We start from the raw sequence: 20,498 nt of genomic DNA, 5'->3' as shown, positions 1-20,498 counted from the left end.
CCAAAGGAAACCTCAGGATATAAACTGCTGTCTTTCACAAAGAGGCACAAAGTCTTTCAATCATTGGATCTCAAGTTTTAAAAAAAGTCAGTTACCTTTACGTATACACACACACACGCAGTTTTCGTCAGTCACCTTCTTAAGGAGGCTTCCCTGACCATCCTTTCTGAAATACCATTTTCCCTCAGTCATTGAGAGATGTGCTTAGTCGCTCAATCCTGTCCGATTCTTTGCGACCCCGTGGACGGTAGCCTGCCAGGCTCCTCTGTCCATGGACTCTCCAGGCCAGGATACTGAAGTGGGTAGTCGTTCCCTTCTCCAGGGGATCTTCCCAACCCAGGGATTGAACCCAGGTCTCCCGCATTGCAGGCGGATTCTTTACCGACTGAGTCATCAGGGAAGCTCAGTCATTATCAGTAATTTATTTTCTTCACACCAGCAATCTGAAATGATCTTGTTATTATTTTCCCCCCTCTTCCCTTAGGCTCAAAGTTTCACTAATACAGGGGCTGTTGATGGGTTCAAAAGGGCAGATTGGCTTCTGGCTGTGCCTAGGGTAGACATTCTGATATGAAAAATGATTTTTTTTTATTATTCATGGATATAACACAGCATCTTGGAAGGAGCTTTGAATTTGCATAGGTCCAATCCTCTGGAGATCTTTTCAGAGAGACGGAGCATGCTGAAGTCTAGCGGCGGTGGCAGTGACTACTCCAACTTTATACCTCGACTCAGAGGTTAACTGAGTGGTGACGTAAGTCACTACCCGAGGGCGGAGAGGAGGCCTCACGTCGCACCAGACGTAGCACTAATCCCTCATCAGTTCTCCCAGTTTAGCACGCCACTCTAGTCCAACCTCTCCTCTGGAAAGTTTTGGCCGCCCGCCAAAGGCCTTTCCTGATTGGTGCAGACTTGCGCTGTGCGTGCTGACGTCACATGAGGGCGACGTTGCTATAAGAACGCGGCCGGCGAACGCGTGCGCCTCTTTCTTGGTTTCCAGAGCGTTCGCTCAGGTGAGCTCTGCGGCCGTGTTTTGTATTTTGGGTGTGGGTCGTAAAATCTTGCGGGCTATTCGACCTTTAATGAATACGCTAAAGCAGTTGGAGGTGAAATGAGCGTAACTGGAAAGTGGTAGAAATGATAGTCGGTTATAAAACTCTTCAGGGACGGTTCTCGCGATATCTTTCCTAGGTGCCGCGAGGTTCATAGCGTAGTTCTGGGACTGCGCAGGCGCCGTCCTCACAGGCCTCTCTCTCCCTCCCGCGCAGGCGCAGACGGGCAAACAGAGCCAGCATGCCGGTCGCCCGGAGCTGGGTTTGTCGCAAAACCTATGTGACCCCGCGGAGACCCTTCGAGAAGTCCCGCCTCGACCAAGAGCTGAAGCTGATCGGTGAGTGGCTAAAGCTAGGTTTCTGTTTCCCGGGCTGGGGAAGCTGACACATGGGTGAGGCCCCCCACGTGCTCGTTCTGTTTAAGAATCTCCAGTGTGTTCACCCTCTTCACCCAGTTTCGGGATCGTCTGTTTTTTTTCTGTATCCCGAAATCACTAATCCTTTTTCACTAGTCCAGGGGACTGAGTGTTTTCACTCATTCTACAGGCGAGTATGGGCTCCGGAACAAACGTGAGGTCTGGAGGGTCAAATTCACTCTGGCCAAGATCCGAAAGGCTGCCCGGGAGCTGCTGACGCTGGATGAGAAAGACCCGCGGCGTCTGTTCGAAGGTGTGTATGTGAGCCCCCAGGAGAGCTGCTGCTGTTCTTCCTTCTTAGGGTTGTGCGAGACATGGAGCACAACATTGTATCCAGCCTTTAATAGGAGTTATGGAGTAGGAAAATAAGTCTGAATCCGAGTACCTACCTTTTTTCTGATCTATGACTGGTTTATTCAAACACTGAGAGTCGATTTCCAGTGGATCAGAACTAACAATGCCAAGCATTGGGCTCCTGGATATATCTATAACAGAACAGTATTGCTCCTTGTTATTGTTTCCTGCTGGTGGGACTAGACAGTGAAATTTGAGAAGTTCCACCCAGGGTGGAACTTGAGTGTGTATATTTATTTACCTTCTTTAACACGATGGTGAAGGACATTTACTCAGGGTCTGAACAGTAGAGGACTTGTGGGTTTCACAGGAAAGAACGGTTCCAGGTGATCTTAGAGGGAATACAGATGATACCATATGGTTTAAAATTTTAAAAATTATGGTGCAGTATACTTTACAAACTGCCATCTTTTTGACTCTCAAGGTCTAAATGTCTGCTGTAAGATGTGACGTTGATTGGCTTTTGGAAGGGACGATATCACTCATATTTTAGTAGGACCTCTCAGGTTGTAAGATGTTGAAAATATTAAGAAAGCTGGTACTTTATAAGGTTGAGTGAATATCTTTTTCTAAGCTCTTGGTGTACATTATAGCACAAGTAGATTGGCGGGGGTACTGATTGATCATAATCTTCAAATGAGCAAGTGATCGGAGACTTCCCGCAATAGATGGGACTGGAGTGCATGTGAGCTCAGGGTTGGGAGTTGAAGGAGGCTTCTTAGATGATGTTTAGGTAACATGCCAAAAGTTGAAACCATTCCTAAATGTAAGAGTAGTCAGTAAACTTGGTTAGCATTTGTGCTACATTGTATCCTGGGTGTGGAAGAGCTTAATATACAGTTTGTGATTCTAACAGATGTTAGTCTGGCTGTAGGTGATTCTCTGTTTTTTGTAGCACTTTTTATTAGGATAAACTTTACACAACAAGAAGTGTGCTCACAGTATCTAAAATTTGTTTTTAGTTACCTCTAAAATTGGCCATTTCTTCGGTATTATCTTGATGCTGCTTTTGGTTTGACCCTAGGAAATCTTGATGCTAGTGAAAGTTAGGAGGGACTGGGCTCACTTGGGCAGCTGGCTTTTTATGTTCAATTGAAGTGGCTAGTCTGATTTTTCTCCCAAACCATGGTTAAGGATGGAAGTGCTCTTATACTTCTGTTAAGCATGAGTGGTCATCCATAGGAGAGGTTGAGAGAGGTTTGGAGAGGTGTTGAACTAACACAGGTTCATCACTTTGATCTATCCCAGTTCCAAGGGTGTGAGAGGTTTTCATTTTTAACCTTTCTTAGTTTGGAAGCTCTTTTGACACTCATGAGAATTTGGGAATCTCCCTGGTGGATGTTGGTATTGGGTGGAACTCTGTCCCAGAGTTTGGGGGACAGACCTCAGCTTGTTCTGGTCTCAGGAACTTGCTGAAGAGTTAATCACAGAGAAACTTAGGTGCAAGCAGTCATGTGACAGAGATGGCACAGGGCAGGGTTGAGCAGCGGGTGTCCAGGGATTTGGTGAGTGAAGCCAGATTGCTGGGATGGAGAGGAGAAGCCTGGGAGCTCCAAGGTATTTGCTCCTGCTGCAGCTTGGCCTTGTTTGAGGTCCAGCTTTTCCCGCTAAGGTGTGAGTCTTATCTGACAAAAAGAGTTACTGGTTCATTTCATTCAGTTATTAACAGGTATCAACTCGAACCTCACACCAGCACAGGGTAAAGACCAATCCTGGGTCTCCTCCATTGCAGGCAGATTCTTTACCCTGTGCTGGTGTGAGGTGAGAGTTGATACCTGTGAATAACTGAAATGAACCAGTAACTCTTTGTCAGATAAGACTCACACCTTAGTGGGAGTTTGATCCCTGGAGTAGGAATGGCAACCCACTCCAGCCTGTTCTTAGCTGGAGAATTCCATGGACAGAGGGGCCTGGCAAAGAGTTGGGACACTGAGTGAGTAATACATCATATTAGAAACCAAGCCACTTAAATGCTTGCCTCATGCCATGAGACTAGGGCCCCTTGGCCATTGAGATGCCCACTGGCATACAGTGTTTTGTTTTTTTCTAAAAAACAAACTTTGATTTGGGTGATTCTGATTGTTATTTCATTTTTTGGCCAAATGAAAGCCATTTATCAATTTTTAGTAGTTGGACACACTCCTGTTGTTGAAGGTTGCAAGTTTATCAGTTTTATTTTTGTCTTCATATCCAGTAAGATTTTTCCTGTATTGATGGCCCTCCCCACTGTTAAAGGATGTAGGTGGGCTAATAATAGTAAGTGAAATGTTTTTGAAGTAATACAGGTTGAGTGATTGTCAGGTGTCTATTTTCTAATGTAAGGACAAAAAGACATGAAGTGTCCAAACTGGTAGATAATTCCACACTCACTTTTGTTTACCTTTGGATATGATTTGTAATAATAATTGATTATTATGTTCAGTTTTTAAATTGTATAATTTTATAATTTGACATTAGTACAGAACAGAATGATATATTTGTATATTGTGAAATGACCTCCACGGTAAGTCTAGCTAACATCAGATCATCTTCCCATTTTTCAATTGAAGTGTTTTTTGTTGTTTTTGCTGTTGAGTTGGATGATTTCCTTATATATTTGGGGTGTTAAACCATTATGAAATACGTGATTTGTAAATATTTTCTCCCGTTCTGTAGGTTGTTTTTAATTTTGTTATGCTCTGCAGAAGCTTTTTAGTTTGATGTGGTCCAACTTGTTGATTTTTGGTTTTGTTACCTTTACTTCAGAATCAGATCCAAAAAGTCATCTCCAAGACTTAGGTCAGGGAGGTTACTGCCTAGTTTTCTTCTTGGAGTTTCATGGTTTCGGGTCTTACATTCATGATTTTAATCCATTTGGAGTTTTTTCCCCTCTGCTGTACAGCTTAAGGGATCTTCTTTGCCAGTTGTTTAGCCGCTAAGTCATGTCCAACTCCCAGTGGACCCCATGGACCGTAGCCCACCAGGCTCCTCTGTCCATGGGATTTCCCAGGCAAGAATAATAGAGTAGGTTGCCATTTCCTTCTCCCTGAGATCTTCCCTTCCCAGGGATTGAACACGAATTTCCTGTGTTGCAGGCAGATTCTTTACCACTGAGCCAGTGGAGCAGCCCCGGCCACTGCAGTGAAATCACCCATCCCCGAGTCCTCACTGCTGGATCTTTTGGAAATTCATGATTTTGAGTTAACTTTGATGTACAGGATAAGATAGGGGTTCAGTCTTGTTCTTGCATGTGACTGTCCAGTTTTCCAGACACCGTTATTGAGAGACTTTTCTTTATTGTATATTTCTCGCTCCTCTGTTGTAAATTAATTGACCATTTATATATATGGGTTTATTTCTAGTCTCTATTCTATTCCCTTGCTCTGTTTTTATGCCAGTGTCATACTATTTTGATTACTATAATGTGTACAACTTTGTGGGGTTTTTTTTCTCTTTACTTTTTGTTTTTGTCTTTTTTACCACTTCGTTTTTCCTCAAGATTGGCTTTAGCTATTCAGGGTCTTTTCTGGTTCCATAAAAATTTTAGGATTGCTTGTTCTTTTTCCGTGAAAAATGGCGTTGGAATTTTAATAGGGATTGCCTCAAATCTGTATATTGCTATAGGTAGTATGGGCATTTTTTAAACAGCTGTTTCAGTCTGTGAGCACTGAATTTCTTTCTGTTTGTGTCTTTAATTTCTTTGATTAATGTCTTGAAGTTTTCATTGTGCAGGCTTTTCACTAAAATTTTTATGCAGTTGTAAATGGGAGAATATCCTTGACTTGTGTTCAGTATTTCTTCAGTGCGAATTAGTACCTGGGGTGTTGGAAAAGGTATAGTATGTTTCTCCATTTAGATTCTCCTTGGCTCCTAGTCTGCTAGGAAGACTGTCGTCACCAAGTCAGCCAGCTTTCCTTCAGGCTTTGTCTGGGGGCAAGAAGCGGGGTGGTGGTAATGGTGCTTTTAGGTGCTAATAAATTATAATCCTCTGTGATGATAACCAGCCCAGGGAGTGCGAGCCGGCAGCATCCCAGGAGCTCACCTGAGTGGAGCTTTGGACGCCCACAGGCAAGGCCTCCTGAACCTGGAGTTGTTGCGTGCCAGGGATAAGGTGACAGTCATTACTAGTTTACTTTACCAGGCATTGAGGTTATCCTCACCATCTTAGTAGAAAATCTCAGTGATGAAATGGATGACAAGTACTCAGTTCTTAGGTATGCCGAGTCTCTTCCAGGCTGAACAGATGGGTACTGATGCTGTTCCAGTGTCAGATGAGGGAGGTGGTTTGAGTGCGTTTGGTTGGTAGGGCTTTGGACTCCAGCATGTTAGCCCATAGCCCCACGCTGTGTTACGGGAGGGCTAGTGGAGGCACAGCGGCGCGTGGACTCGCGCTCTTCTCAGAGCCTTGGAGGGTTACACGAGTTGTGGGTTGTCGTCTGCCTCAGGGTAGTGAGGGTTCCGGGAGTCACGGCGGCTCATGCAGTAGTGTGTTGAGTCCTGTATCAGAACTAACCCTCCTTCGTGCTGGGTCTCACTGCCGTGGTGTGGAGGTGCTGGATTTGAACTGGAAGGCTGAGACAAGCCTCTGCCCCCTCACCAGGTAACGCCCTGTTGCGGCGGCTCGTCCGTATCGGGGTGCTGGACGAAGGCAAGATGAAGCTGGATTACATCCTGGGCCTGAAGATTGAGGATTTCTTGGAGAGACGCCTGCAGACCCAGGTCTTCAAGCTGGGCCTGGCCAAGTCCATCCACCACGCCCGCGTGCTCATCCGCCAGCGCCACATCAGGTACCGCCTCAGGGCTCCCGGAGCCTCCCCCGCCCTGCCCCCTGAAGGGACGCCCTCGCTGAGCCCACTGCCCCTCTTCTGTGCAGCCCTCGGAGGTGATGGTGGGAGCTCACCTTAAGGGGATAGCGATCCCTACAGACAGCTCATGGGGGGCTGGGGGCAGCCTCACCCCCCAGAGCCCTGCGCAAGGGTCACTGCGGCCGGAGCCGTACACCTTGCGAAGGCTCCAGCCGGCGAGCCGGGAGCTGGCAGGTAACAGCTCTTGGTGCCCCGTGGAGAGCTATCCCGGGAGCTCAGCTGACTTGGGTGGGTTGGGCCCTTGTGATCACACAGCGCGCACTCCTGGCAGCTGCCGTGGTGAAGAGCAGAGGCCAGATGGATCTATCTGGGTGCTCAGTTTACCCCATGGACATAAGGCCCCGGTCACGGGGGCTGTGTAATCTCTCAGGAGCCCCCGTGACTCATGGGCAGGAGCCTCTCATGCTGCTTATCTGAAATGAAACTGCCCCGGTCTTCGTGGGGTGCCGCTTGAGAGACAGAGGACCCCTGGTGGAGACGAAAGCTCAGTGGGAGGCACACAGTTCAGAGCTGTCTGGCACACTTCAGTGTTTGAAAATCAGGCCTCAGTGTTAACATGCTGCCACCCCCGCGTTCGTTCTGGGCCGGGATTCCCCCGCCCTCCATGAGTGGTGGGCAAGTGTCCAGGACACGAGGACCAGGAGCGCGCGCCGCACCTGGAGTGCCCTGCTGGCCGCGGCCCGGCCCTCACCCACCGCTCCCCCCCAGGGTCCGCAAGCAGGTGGTGAACATCCCGTCCTTCATCGTGCGCCTGGACTCCCAGAAGCACATCGACTTCTCCCTGCGCTCCCCGTACGGCGGGGGCCGCCCGGGCCGCGTGAAGAGGAAGAACGCCAAGAAGGGCCAGGGCGGGGCGGGAGCCGGCGACGATGAGGAGGAGGACTGAGCTGGGGCAGCGCCCTGGGCTGGCGGAGCGGCTGGCGGGCCTCAGATAATAAAGCAGGAGATCCACGCTGTGGGGCTGGTCTTTACTGCTGTCTCCTTCCCCCTCTGACACACACCCTTCGGCAGCAGCCGCCGCCTTGCGCTGGTTGGGGCGGCTGAGCTTCGTTCCCGCCCGTGGAGCCGTTGCTGGATGGTGGTCTTTGTTCCCCTCAGGCCTGGGTTTACTGTATCCTGACACACATCTACACATCGCTCCGTCACACTTCCAGGGGACCCACAGTACGGGCAAAGACAAAATTGGAGATTCACTGGTGGTCCCAGTGAACCCGCCTGCCCTGCTGTGATGCGGGTTCACGGTCAGCCCCTGGTGGAGGAAGTAAGCCCCTGCTTCCCAGTGAACACCCAACAGCCAAAACCAGTTCTCGGAGAGGGGCCATTTCCCAGACAGGAAGGGGGAGCCCTGCCACCAACCCCCCCCTGCTGAAGACCTCATGGTCAGGCAGGAGGCAGGCTTCCCTTTTCTCTGTCTTGGTCTCAGGAAATGAGAGATAGTGGTTGAGCAAGCCCAGCAGCTGCAGGCATGCTCTGGGGGCCTGGGGCTCTTCTGCCAATCTGCGGGTTACAGCTCAGGATTTGCCAAGTTCTGTGAAGCCGGCAGCATTGTGCTCGCAGCCTAGCCTACCTGGGAGGTCCCAGAGCTGCTGGTGTCAGGAGTCCAGGCTGGCTGGGGCTGAACTGAGTGTCCGTGTGGGCAGCTCCTGGGGCCCCTGGAGGTGGGGTCTGGGTCCTGGGCTAGTACAAGGCGAGAGTGGCATACACGCTGGGCTCTGCTGGGCGCTCCCCTGGCTGCTGGTTGGAGGGCGCGGTTGCCCCCTGTTTGATTGAGTGGTCCAGTTGGGCATAGGTCACATCCTGGGGGGCTTCAGGTGTGGCAGCCTTTGGGGGGTGTAAAGAGAGGGCAGGGGTGTGAGGTGGGCAAAGCCTGGGGGCCTGGGAGCTCAGGATGCACTCCTTGGGGTCTTAGGGCTTTGCTAGAGACAGTGAGGGGCGGTCTCTGAACCCTGTCCTCCAGTCCCTGTAGCTCCAGCCCTCGGGAAGGAGGGAAGTGAAGCCAGTTGAAATCCTGTGACGGGTTGCTAAATTTGATGCTGGGGGAGGACGGGGCTGGAGGTGGGAGCTGGGGGTAGTCCTCACAGTCAGACCCCACTGCGCCCTGCAGGAGAGCTAGGGGTCACCAGGGTGGCCACGGGAGCTGGTCCTCACTGTGGTGAACAGACAAGGTTCACCCGACCCGGGGCAGATGGCTGAGGGCTGAGCAAGGATCTCAGGTCCAGGGCTTACATGTAGCCCCCTTTCGGGGGCACAGACTGTTCAGCCCTGCCAGCCCAACCTGAGCGTTCAATAGCGTGCTGGTCCGAGGAGCTGGGTGTGGGGCGCGGCAGCCCAGGGAGCAGGTGCTCGCAGAAGGGGCCACCTGGCCTCGGGGTCTGTTCTCTGCCCTCCGTGCGTGAGTGAGGAGGCGGGGGTCTCACCTGGCTGGCCCTCGCTCTGCCGTGCTCTGGCCATGCGTCTTCCGTGATGGCACCTGGTGGGGCAGGACAAGGGGGGCCCAGCTCCTGCTTAGATCCCCTCACACCTCCCACAGTAGATGTCCAGAGTGGCTAGGTGATGGGGCCACTGCCCCCCAGCGTCAGACTCGCGCTCTCTCCTCCCCAGCCCAGAACCACGGCCAACCGATCCCTGGCGTGCACTGCCTGCCCGCCCTGCCCCCAGGACAGCACCCCCCTTCCTCTTACAGTACAAGCTCTCCTCTGGGGCGTCAGCAGCCGGGCTGGAGCTGGGGAGGAGAGAGCAGTGTTGGGGTGGAGGGAGCCCTGGGCAGGCGGTGGGGTGGGAGTCTGTGGGAGAGGTCTCACCTCTTCTGCCGGCCTCTGTCCTCAAGCACTGATGCTGCGGCTGCTGCGGGAAGACGGGAGTCAGCCTCCAGCCCACCCCAGAGCCCTTCTCTAGGGTTACAGGAAGATATGCAAGGGTCTCCGGGCTGAAAAAATTATATCTTCCCTCCTCCATGAAGAATCCAAGAGAAGGGCCTCTCTGGTGCCTCAGTGGTAAAGAATCTGCTTGCCTATGCAGGGGACATGGGTTTGATCCCTGGTCTTGGGGGACTCCACATTCCACGGAGCAATTAAGCCACAACTACTGAGCTTGTGCTCTGGAGCCTGGGAGCCACGACTGCTGAAACCCGAGCACCCCAGAGCCCAGGAGCCGCAGCAAGAGAAGCCATCGCAACGAGAAGCCCGAGCCCGGCAACCAGAGAAAGCCCACGCACAGCAACCAAGACCCAGAGCAGCCAATAAATGAGATTCAAAGATTGTTTAAAAATCCGAGAGCTCTAAGCCATAAAATACAAATCTTGCATGTACTCTCAAGCGTTGTGTAAGTTTGAAAACATCAACAGATACTCTAGAATGCTCACATGCACTCAGATTTAGTCTCTAGATTTCTCTCAGCGGGGGACACTAGAGCAGTTCTGACCGGACCTCACCCCTCTCTTAGGTTTCCCTTTGGCTGGTGCCCTAAGCCCGCCGCCTCCAGGGGTCCTGGTCACCCCGTTCACTACTCACCTGACTTCCTGTGTCTGTCCTGACCCCGGTGTCGGAGGAAGAGGAGGACGAGGAGCAGCAGGACGAAGGTCACCGAGACCCCGATGAGGACACTCAGGTACCAGGCGAGGCCTGGGGCACCAGAGACGTCTGAGTGAGCCAGGTATGCCGTTTAACTGAGCACCTACTGTGTGCAGACTCGTGCTGGGGTCTGTGCCTCCATCTCCAACCCATCCCACCCGTTTTACAGGCGAGGAAACAGGCACAGAGACGGAGATCACGGGCCCCAAGTCTCCCAACCTGGAGGTGGCGGAGCTGGGACTGGAACCCAGGGTTCCCTCGTATTTTTTAGAGTTAGTTTTCGTGCTTTCACTTCCAGGCAGAACACCAGTTCAGAGACACGTGCATCAAGCCCAGCTCTCTGCCAGCCCAGCCAGATCTGTCTCCCACCCTGCAGAGGCCTGCCTCCCCCTTCCCCGTCCCCTCGCCTGCCCCCACCATGGGGCCTGCATGGATGTGGAGTGTATGTATGGGAGGGGCAGCAGGGAGGGCTCTGGCCTTCCTGAGGCCTAAACAGGCCCTGCGCTGCGGGCTGTCGTGCTGAGGAAGGAGGTGGGAGGCCCCCTCCGTGGAGGGTGGGCCTCGGACCCTGAGAGGAGCATGACGGGTCCACGATCCCAAGGCTGGAAGTAGCGGAGCCGTGTGACTCCCACGCCTGACTCTTTGCCTGGCACCATGGCTGCTCCTTGGGGGGCCAGAGAGCTCAGACATTGTCCCATCCAGTGTCGCTGCGTCCCTGTCCTTGCCGTTGAGGCTGATGCCAGTGAGAAGGGGCTGTCCTGAGGCCATTACCTTGGGAAGCGACGGAGCCCCGACAGAGCTGCTCCCACCCCCACCGCCCCGCACAGAGCCTGACTCACCCGGGCCTGATTCCAAGGCAGGGAGGAGCTGATTCCCGGAGCCTCCTGGGGGTCAGGGTGGAGATGAGCGGCGGCCTGCTTCCCCCTTATCAGCCCTGCTGCCCTCCCCCAGCTGGGCCCCAGCATCTCCCTCTGCATGACCCCCACCCTTCATCCGCGTCGGTCCCCCGGGACACCAGCTGAGCCAGGGCCTGTCTGCTCGCTCCTTGGGGGCCGCGGGCTCTGCTAGCCCCTCTCTTGTGCTCCCTCTGGGCGAGGGGCCACGAGGACTGGAGACCAGAGGAGGATGGGCCCAGGGGCGCTGGCCTTGAGTCCTGCTGGTCGGCCCCGAGGCCTCTCTAGCTCTGCTCCATCACCAGGAGCGGGTCTGGACACCCGGGATGAGGGCGAGGACGGGCAGGGAAGGGAGGCCTCTGGCTCTTTGCGGCCCCTTCAGGGTGAATACCCCCTTCTGTGACCCCCCACTCCCACTCAGCCCAGAGCTGCCCTGGGGACAGGGCCCTGGCCTGCCCCGGAGGACACAGAGGACCAGGGCTGGGCCCTCACCTGAGACCAGGAGCTCCAGGGGGTCGCTGGGGAGCGACAGCAGGTGGGGGGCGGTGCTCTGTGAGCTGTAGCACCTGTAGGTCCCCCCGTGGGCCGAGGTCACAGCTCTCAGGGTGAAGTTGGCCCGGACGGGCGGAGCCGTGTCCTGCAGACGCAGGTGCTGGGGAGGAGCGAGCGAGCCCTCCTTGGACAGATGGAAGGTGTCTGAGTGGACCTCAGAGCGACACTGCAGGGTCACGTTCTCTCCCTGGGGCACTGAGGCCCCCGGGCGGGCGGAGAGGGAGGGTTTCCTGTGCATTCCTGGGGGAGGACGGGGTGATGAGCAGAGAGCCCCTCCCCACACCCCGGACCCTGAGCTGTGGGGCCTCCCTGTGAGCCCTCCCAGCTCCTCTCAGCCCGTCTGTGTGGGTCTCCATAGTCTTCGTGCCTCTCACTCCTGTTTTCACGTTGCTCCCCTAGACCCCTGCCCCACCTGGCCTCTGCTCCAGGACCCTCACCCTGGACCCGTCACCACCAGGGCCAACCCTGGTCCAGCACCCTGAGCAGACAGTTGGGACCTGGGCCGGGACAGGGGCTCCTCACCCGCGATCAGGATGTCCAGGGGGGCGCTGGGGGCCGACCACGCATGGGAGACGTTGTGCCCGCTGTAGCATCTGTACCGGCCCCCGTGGGCGCGGCTCACGCGGCCCAGGGGGAAGTCGGGGCTCTGCTGCCCTTCTAGGCGGCGGGGCGGGCTGAGCCACTCATCCTTGGTTAGAGCGAAGCTGCCAAAGCCGGCCTCTGAACCACACCGGAGGGTCAGGTTGTCTCCGGGGAGCACGAGCGAGCCGGGCTGGGCGGAGAGGGAGGGCGCCCTGGACAGGCCTGCAGATGGGGCGGAGGCTCGCGGCTGCACGCCCGCACTGCGTCCGGGGCTGCAGAGACAGCTCTCCCTGCTCCCTCCCGAGGCTACCGCCCACGTCCTGCCCCAGGAGCCCAGTGTCCCTGCCCCCGTCTCCCCCAGGGCTCATGGGCACAAGGCTTAGGTCAGGGCTCTGTCTCGGAAATAGAGGGGCCTGGGGCCTCACCTGTGACCTGGAGATGCAGAGGGTCACTGGGTCGTGACCACAGATAGGGCAGGGCGCTGGGAGCATCATAGCACCTATAGGTCCCCCCGTGGGAGCTGGTCACGGGGCCCACAGGGAACACAGCCTCTTCCCGCCCTTGGTTCCCGTAGTTCCTCGACGTCTGGTATCGGGGCAGGTCAGCGCCTCCCTCCTTCAGCAGGTGCAGCGTGCCCGCTGCATACTGTGAACTGCACGTGAGGGACACGCTGCCTCCTGCGGCCACCACGGGGCTGGGCTGGGCGGACAGGGAGGGCGCCCTGTACACTCCTGGGGGCGAGGGGTGTGTTAAGGGGGGACCTCCACCCCAGTGACCCCAGGTGTGGGCCGGGAGGGCAGGGGCCCCCCGAGCCCACACTCTGCTCCTCTGCCCGGGGGAGGCTCCCCCCCCCCTTACCTGTCACCACCAGGGGCAGGGGGTCACTCCAGCCTGACCAGCGGTTCCTGCTACGATACGCACACTGATACTGCCCGGCGTCACTTGAGCTCAAGGATCCGAAGTGGAACCCGGCCTTGTTCCTGGAGCCCTGAGGGGCCTGAGCCTGCCAGGATCCAGAGCCGCTCTCTTTATACAGACGGTAGACATCTACCAGCAGAGACCCCTGACACCAGATGGTCACCGGGCTCCCCTGGGCGACCAAGATGCCTGGGTCAGCCCAGATGGAGGGTTTGGGGAGAACCTCTGGAAAGGAATCAGACCTGAGGAGTCAGGGCGCCTTCTCCCCCAGGTTCCCCAGCTGTCACCCGCCCCTCCCAGACGGGCCACCAGCGGCCCCGGCCTGCTGTGCTCCCCAGTGACCAGGGGTGGTGGGTGGAAGCAGGAGGTCTGGGGGCTCACCTGGCTGTCCCTGGTTCCCCGGGCCCCAGCACAGCCCTGGAAGAGAGCTCTCTGTGAGCACCCAGCTCCACCACATGTCCTGGACGCTCCAGGTCTGCTCTTGCCCTGAGGGCTGGAGTCAGATCCTGGCTGAGGACATTCCCCTCTCCCCCAAGGAAGTCTGTCCCCACCAAGTCGCCTGCATCCTGGGGCCTCTCAGGGACCAGATGTGGGAGGAGGGGGTCCCCACACTCTCCCTACCCCGAAGCTCACCGAGGCAGAGAAGGGCGATGAAGGTCAGGGTCATGGCGCTGCCTCTCATGGTCCCCAGCAGAGCAGGTGACTTACAGAGAGCTCAGAGCCCGCAGGCCGGACAGACGCACTGGGCGTGAAAGTCCAGGCTCGGTGGCCCACGTCCCGGGTTCCTCCTGAGCCTCGCTCTGCTCTCACTGAAGGGTGGGGCTGAGGCGACCGTGGCCTCTGGGGGCCTTTCTGACCAGATCAGACTTGCTGACACCCGCCCGCACACCTGCTCCCCTCCACCACTCTGCCTGCCTGTTCTGCCGCCTCCTTGTGCCAAGTACAGATCCGGAGAGTGACCTCACGCCCCAGAGTGCGAGTCTGCAAGAAGCTGGGCAGGCCCTGGAGCCGTCTGAGTCCTGTCCTGGTTCTTACTCTGCCTCCCACAAGGGTTGTGTGATCTTGGGCAAGTAGCTTCCCTTTCCTGAGCTTCTGCAAAATTCTTCCTTTCTTCCATCAGCTAGTCCAGTTCGTCAGTATTTGTTGGGCAATGGCCATGTTCAGCCGTGGTGACAGAGTCTGGAGTTTCCTTGGTGAGGCCAGCAAATTCCTTCCCTGGACTCGTGGGGCTCAGATGAATAAAAACAGATATGACAAGCATTTACACGGCAAACAGTTCAGTTAACTCTTGAGAGACTGTTAGGAGTTGGAAGAAAACAGGGAACCATGAGTATCTTTAATAGATAGACATCATGAAGCCTGGGTCCTGACTGGGACGTGTGTCTGATGGGTGAACAAGCAGGAGCTACTAACTCAGGGGCGGTGGTGGAGGCGGCGGCATCCCAACCAGACAGACCTTGAGCTGCTCTCAGAATTGAGAGCAATGAGGGCGAAGGCGGGGGCGTTGCCACACTGAGTCTTGAGCGCCATGTGTTTCGGGTTTTATCTTTAAAGCAGTGGGAAGGTTTTCAGTAGCACACAGTATGAATTGATTTCTAGTTTAGAAAGATTGCCACCATGTGGAGAGTGTAACGCAGGAGGGCTCTATTGATGATGAACCCCATTCACAGTAAAACACCAACGTTGATCCGGCTCCTGCATGGCGTGTTGACCAGTGTTTTAAGTCGTTCACGAAGAAAAACCTTACATGAACCTATAATTCGAAATATATTTACACTGGGCTTCCTTGGTAGTTCAGATGGTAAAGTCTACCTGCTGTGTGGGAGACCCAGGTTTGATCCCTGGGTCAAGAAGATACCCTGGAGAAGGAACTGGCAACCCACTCCAATGTTCTTGCCTGGAGAATCCCTTGGACAGAGGAACCTGGCAGGCTACAGTACACAGGGTCACAAAGAGTTGGCCGTGACCGAGTGACTTCACGTATTTACAGTGGAATGAAAAAGGAAGGCTTCTTGGTCTGGCAGGTTGGAAGGGACTGGGCCCTGTTCAGACTGGCTGAGGGGACGGTCTGTGGAGGCACAGAGTTGTTAAGCAGGTCTGTGTACATGGGTGCTTGGGGATGTGTGGTTAAGTGTGATGAGTCTGGTCTAGGAGGGAGAACTGTTTAGTGGGGCTAACCTGCCACAGCCTGGAATATGGGGTGGTGCACCTGGACCACGATTTTGAAGGTGGAAACTGTTGAAAGGATTTTGAACGGGGCAGGCTCAGACCTGATACGATGATGGAAGAGTCGTTTTGGAGGTGGTGAGAGATGAACGGGAGTAAGGGGCGGGGCCTGGACTGGAGGACCAGGAAGGAGGCTGATGGGAAAACACAGACAGGACGTCTGGGGGCGGATCAGGGACCTCGTTCAAGGGCTCCAGGGGCACAGGGGTGTGGAGCTGGGGGTTGGGTGTGAAGTGCGGGAGGCTGGGGAACTGAAGGTGCTTCCCCTGTCTGTCTCGGTTGCCCAGAGGAGCCAATGGGGCAGTCATAAATAGGATGACCCCAGGAGAGAGAGGTGCATGGGAGATGCTTGGAACACTGATCCCTGTTCTTTAGCATAAAGTGCAGCCCTCCCTCCTGACCTGGGATGGTGGATTCTCTTTTCCTCTGCACTGACTGACTTGTTTCTATAATTCAGCACCATCTTTTCTCATTGCCCGTCTTCTAAACCCCTGCATCGTTGCTGCCTCCTCAGTGCCCCTTCTTACCCTGAGCAGAACTTTTCATCTCATTCTGTGAATTCTTTCTCTAGGCAAAGGGGAAGGACACAGGCTGGAGGCAAAAAAAGGTTTTTAAAAATGAACACAGACCCAGGATCTCTGAGACAGTCATTGATCACCCGGCCAAAGGAGAATGATATCAATGAAGAAAAATAATTTTGAGGAATACTGATCATTTTACAGATTTGATGAAAGCCATAAATTTACACGTCCAAGATGCTCATCAGATAACCTTCAAAAACGATGCCCAAACAACACAATCATATTCAAATCAGTGGGGAAAAGTTTTTTAAAACCATGTCCACACACATCACAGTCAAAATGGAATCAGTGGGAAAAAATTGAAAGCATCCAGATAAAAGGACCAGGTTACATACAGAGGAAAAATGATTTGAATGATTTCAGATTTCATATGCCACTATGAAATCTGAACAGCCAGAAGCCACTATGGTCTAAGATTGATAGTTCTGAGAGACGAGAAGAACCAACGTGGAGTTCTTCTGGGTATATTCTTCAGGAGTGAAAGCAAAATAGTCATTCTGAGAGGAAAGAACACTTGAGAGAATGTGCTGCCTGTAGACCTTTAAAGGAATGATAAGGCTAGTTCTTCAGGCAGAAAGGAAATAATTCTCAAGGGAAACTTGGGAATTCAACAATAAAGGAAGAACAAAAAGTGGTAAATATCTAGGTAAATGTAATAGCACATTTTTCTCATTTCCTGTATATGTGACTGTTGAAAGCAAAAATAACAATGCTTGGTGGAGTTTTTAATATATATAATAGATGAATACATATAACAGCTACAGCATGATGGAAGGTGAGGGTTAAAGGACCTGTGTTATAAGGTTTCCATGTTTCTCTTGAGGAGATCAAATATTAGCTATGTGTGGACACTGTGGAATTAGGTGTATACATTATAATGCCCGCAGTTGCCACTAAAAAAACAACATGTGAAGATTTACAGTTAGAGTACAGTTAGAGTACAGTTAGATGTAACAGAGTACTAAAAAAAATTCCAAAAAGCCAAAAGAAGACAGGAAAGGGAAACGTGAAGAGCAAACACTAGAGGGGACAAAGAGAAGACAAATAATAGGTTAAACCTGAACAGTATGAAAAGGCAAAAAGATAGGACATGGAAAGATGAACTCCCCAGGTCGGTAGGTGCCCAATATGCTACTGGAGAAATAACTCCAGAAAGAATGAAGAGATGGAGCCAAAGCAAAAACAACACCCAGGTGATAGAAGCAAGGTCCAATGCTATAAGGAGCAATATCGCATAGGAACCTGGAATGTTAGGTCCATGAATCAAGGCAAATTGGAAGTGGTCAAACAGGAGATGGCAAGAGTGAACATCGATGTTTTAGGAATCAACGAACTAAAATGGACTGGACTGGGTGAGTTTTAACTCAGATGACCATTATATCTGCTACTGTGGGCAAGAGTCCCTTAGAAGAAATGGAGTAGCCATCATAGTCAACAAGAGAGTCTGAAATGCAGTACTTGGATGCAGTCTCAAAAACGACAGAATGATCTCTGCTCATCTCCAAGGCAAACCATTCAATATCACAGTAATCCAAGTCTATGCCCCGACCAGTAATGCTGAAGAAGCTGAAGTTGAATGGTTCTATGAAGACCTACAAGACCTTTTAGAACTAACACCCCCCAAAAGATGTCTTTTTCATTATAGGGGACTGGAATGCAAAAGCAGGAAGTCAAGAAACACCTGGAGTAGCAGGCAAATTTGGCCTTGGAGTGCAGAATGAAGCAGGGCAAAGGCTAATAGAGTTTTGCCAAGAGAACGCACTGGTCATAGCAAACACCCTCTTCCAACAGCACAAGAGAAGACTCCACATGTGAACATCACCAGATGATCAACACCAAAATCAGATTGATTATATTCTTTGCAGCCAAAGATGGAGAAGCTCTATACAGTCAGCAAAAACAAGACCAGGAGCTGACTGTGGCTCAGATCATGAACTCCTTATTGCCAAATTCAGACTGAAATTGAAGAAAGTGGGGAAAACCACTAAACCATTCAGGTATGACCTAAATCAAATCCCTTATGATTATACAGCAGAAGTGAGAAATAGATTTAAGGGACTAGATCTGATAGACAGAGTGCCTGATGAACTAGGGACAGAGGTTCATGACATTGTATAGGAGACAGGGATCAAGACCATCCCCAAGAAAAAGAAACACAAAAAAGCCAAGTGGCTGTCTGAGGAGGCCTTACAAATAGCTGTGAAAAGAAGAGAAGTGAAAAGCAAAGGAGGAAAGGAAAGATATTCCCATTTGAATGCAGAGTTCCAAAGAATATCCAGGAGAGAAAAGAAAGCCTTCCTCAGTGATCAATGCAAAGAAATAGAGGAAAACAATAGAATGGGAAAGACTAGAGATCTCTTCCAGAAAATTAGAGATACCAAGGGAATATTTTATGCAAAGATGGGCTCAATAAAGGACAGAAATGGTATGGCCCTAACAGAAGCAGAAGATATTAAGAAGAAGTGGCAAGAATACACAGAAGAACTGTACAAAAGAGAACTTCACGACCCAGATACTCACAAAGGTGTGATCACTCACCTAGAGCCAGACATCCTGGAATCTGAAGTCAAGTGGGCCTTAGGAAGCATCACTACGAACAAAGCTAGTGGAGGTGATGGAATTCCAGTTGAGCTATTTCAAAAGCTGATGAAGATGATGCTAAAAGATGATGCTGTGAAAGTGCTGCACTCAATATGTCAGCAAATTTGGAAAACTCAGCAGTGGCCACAGGACTGGAAAAGGTCAATTTTCAATCCAATCCCTAAAAAAGGCAATGCCAAAGAATGTTCAAACTACCGCACAACTGTACTTATCTCACACGCTAGTAAAGTAATGCTCAAAATTCTTTGAGCCAGTCTTCAGCAATACGTGAACCGTGAACTTCCAGATGTTCAAGCTGGTTTTAGAAAAGGCTGGAACCAGAGATCAAATCACCAACATCCACTGAAAGTGAAAGTGAAGTCGCTCAGTTGTGTCCGACTCTTCGCGACCCCATGGACTGCAGCCCACCAGGCTCCTCTGCCCATGGGATTTTCCAGGCAAGAGTACTGGAGTGGGTTACCATTGCCTTCTGATCATTGAAAAAAACAAGAGAGTTCCAGAAAAACATCTATTTCTGTTTTATTGACTATGCCAAAGCCTTTGACTCTGTGGATCACAGTAAACTGTGGAAAATTCTGAAAGAGATGGGAATACCAGACCACCTGACCTGCCTCTTGAGAAACCTGTATGCAGGTCAGGAAGCAACAGTTAGAACTGGACATCGAACAACAGACTCGTTCCAAATAGGAAAAGGAGTACGTCAAGGCTGTATATTGTCACCCTGCTTATTTAACTTATATGCAGAGTACATCATGAGAAGCACTGGGCTGGATGAAGCACAAGCTGGAATCAAGATTGCCTGGAGAAATATCAATAACCTCAGATATGCAGATGACACCACCCTTATGGCAGAGAGTGAAGAGGAACTAAAGAACCTCTTGATGAAAGTGAAAGAGGAGAGTGAAAAAGTTGGCTTAAAGCTCAACATTCAGAAAACTAAGATCATGGCATCTGGTCCCATCACTTCATGGGAAATAGATGGGAAACAGTGGAAACAGTGAGAGACTTTATTTTTTGGGGGCTCCAAAATCACTGCAGATGGTGACTGCAGCCATGAAATTAAAAGACTGTTACTCCTTGGAAGGAAAGTTATGACCAACCTAGACAGTATATTGAAAAGCAGAGACATTACTTTGCCAACAAAGGTCCATCTAGTCAAGTCTATGGTTTTTCCAGTGTTCATGCATGGATGTGAGAATTGGACTATAAAGAAAGCTGAGCACCAAAGAATGGATGCTTTTGAACTGTGGTGTTGGAGAAGACTCTTGAGAGTCCCTTGGACTGCAAGGAGATCCAACCAGTCCATCCTAAAGGAGATCAGTCCTGGGTGTTCATTGGAAGAACTGATGTTGAAGCTGAAACTCCAGTCCTTTGACCACTTGATGCAAAGAGCTGACTTATTTGAAAAGACCCTGATGCTGGGAAAGATTGAGGACAGGAGGAGAAGGAAATGACCAAAGGCATCACTGACGCAATGGACATGAGTTTGAGTAAACTCCGGGAGTTGGTGATGGACAGGGAGGCCTGGAGTGCTGTGGTCCATGGGGTCACAAAGAGTCGGACACGACTGAGTGACTGAACTGAACTGAAACCTAAATAGAACCTTGTCAGTAATTACACTAAATATAAATGGCAAAAATACAATTAAGTGCAGAGATTGTAAAATTGGATTAACAATAAGGAAGACCCAACAAGTTAACCTCATGAGGTTCCCTTAATACAGTGGTGTAAATAGGTTAAAAGGGTGAAAGAATGTATTATGCAAACATTCATCAAAAGAAAGCTTATGTGGCTGCATTAGTTTCCTATTGGTGTTGTAACAAATTGCCATGAATTTAGGGGCTTTAAACAACACAAATGTGGTGTCTTCCTGTTCTGGCAGTCATAAGTACAAAGCCAGCCCCGCTGGG

The 20,498-nt window shown here is 51.8% G+C and overlaps 2 protein-coding genes across 6 annotated transcripts; one reads left to right on the top strand and one right to left on the bottom strand.

The window, feature by feature from the left end:
• Positions 1-976: 976 nt before the first annotated feature.
• Positions 977-7,637, top strand: RPS9 (ribosomal protein S9). The gene is made up of 5 exons (XM_065926865.1): positions 977-1,013; positions 1,269-1,390; positions 1,599-1,721; positions 6,402-6,588; positions 7,375-7,637. Exons 2-5 carry the CDS (start codon positions 1,294-1,296, stop codon positions 7,550-7,552), a joined length of 585 nt encoding a protein of 194 aa, XP_065782937.1. The 5' UTR covers positions 977-1,013; positions 1,269-1,293; the 3' UTR covers positions 7,553-7,637.
• An 85-nt stretch (positions 7,638-7,722) lies between these two features.
• LOC136161776 (leukocyte immunoglobulin-like receptor subfamily B member 3) lies at positions 7,723-13,952 on the bottom strand. 5 transcript variants are annotated; one of them, XR_010661776.1, is made up of 13 exons: positions 13,814-13,927; positions 13,562-13,597; positions 13,121-13,405; positions 12,688-12,993; positions 12,203-12,484; positions 11,621-11,920; positions 11,075-11,119; positions 10,176-10,286; positions 9,468-9,510; positions 9,348-9,388; positions 9,084-9,136; positions 8,234-8,487; positions 7,723-7,813 (listed from the first exon to the last, which is right to left on the bottom strand). XR_010661776.1 is itself a non-coding variant. In XM_065926862.1 (12 exons), exons 1-12 carry the CDS (start codon positions 13,860-13,862, stop codon positions 8,344-8,346), a joined length of 1,695 nt encoding a protein of 564 aa, XP_065782934.1. In that variant the 5' UTR covers positions 13,863-13,927; the 3' UTR covers positions 7,772-8,343. The 5 variants fall into 5 exon arrangements, 4 of the variants coding, with proteins under 4 accessions (XP_065782934.1, XP_065782931.1, XP_065782932.1 ...); XM_065926862.1 differs by having other exon boundaries at positions 7,772-8,487; XM_065926859.1 differs by lacking the exons at positions 7,723-7,813; positions 8,234-8,487 and having other exon boundaries at positions 8,764-9,136.
• Between the last annotated feature and the right edge of the window lie 6,546 nt (positions 13,953-20,498).

This window comes from Muntiacus reevesi, chromosome 2, assembly GCF_963930625.1.
Source record: "Muntiacus reevesi chromosome 2, mMunRee1.1, whole genome shotgun sequence".
In the NCBI taxonomy this organism is placed as follows: domain Eukaryota; kingdom Metazoa; phylum Chordata; class Mammalia; order Artiodactyla; family Cervidae; genus Muntiacus; species Muntiacus reevesi.
Note: the sequence above shows the minus strand (reverse complement) of the source record. Positions and strands in the feature narration are given on the sequence as shown.

Coding starts and splice junctions, on each gene's coding strand:
- RPS9 (XM_065926865.1), top strand. CDS start 1,294: ATGCCGGTCGCCCGGAGCTGGGTTTGTCGCAAAACCTATGTGACCCCG. Junction 1,391..1,598: donor CCAAGAGCTGAAGCTGATCG/GTGAGTGGCTAA, acceptor CTCATTCTACAG/GCGAGTATGGGCTCCGGAAC. Junction 1,722..6,401: donor CCCGCGGCGTCTGTTCGAAG/GTGTGTATGTGA, acceptor CCCCCTCACCAG/GTAACGCCCTGTTGCGGCGG.
- LOC136161776 (XM_065926859.1), bottom strand. CDS start 13,862: ATGAGAGGCAGCGCCATGACCCTGACCTTCATCGCCCTTCTCTGCCTC. Junction 13,598..13,813: donor CATCGCCCTTCTCTGCCTCG/GTGAGCTTCGGG, acceptor GCTCTCTTCCAG/GGCTGTGCTGGGGCCCGGGG. Junction 9,137..9,347: donor CCCAGAGGAGAGCTTGTACT/GTAAGAGGAAGG, acceptor CTGCCCCACCAG/GTGCCATCACGGAAGACGCA.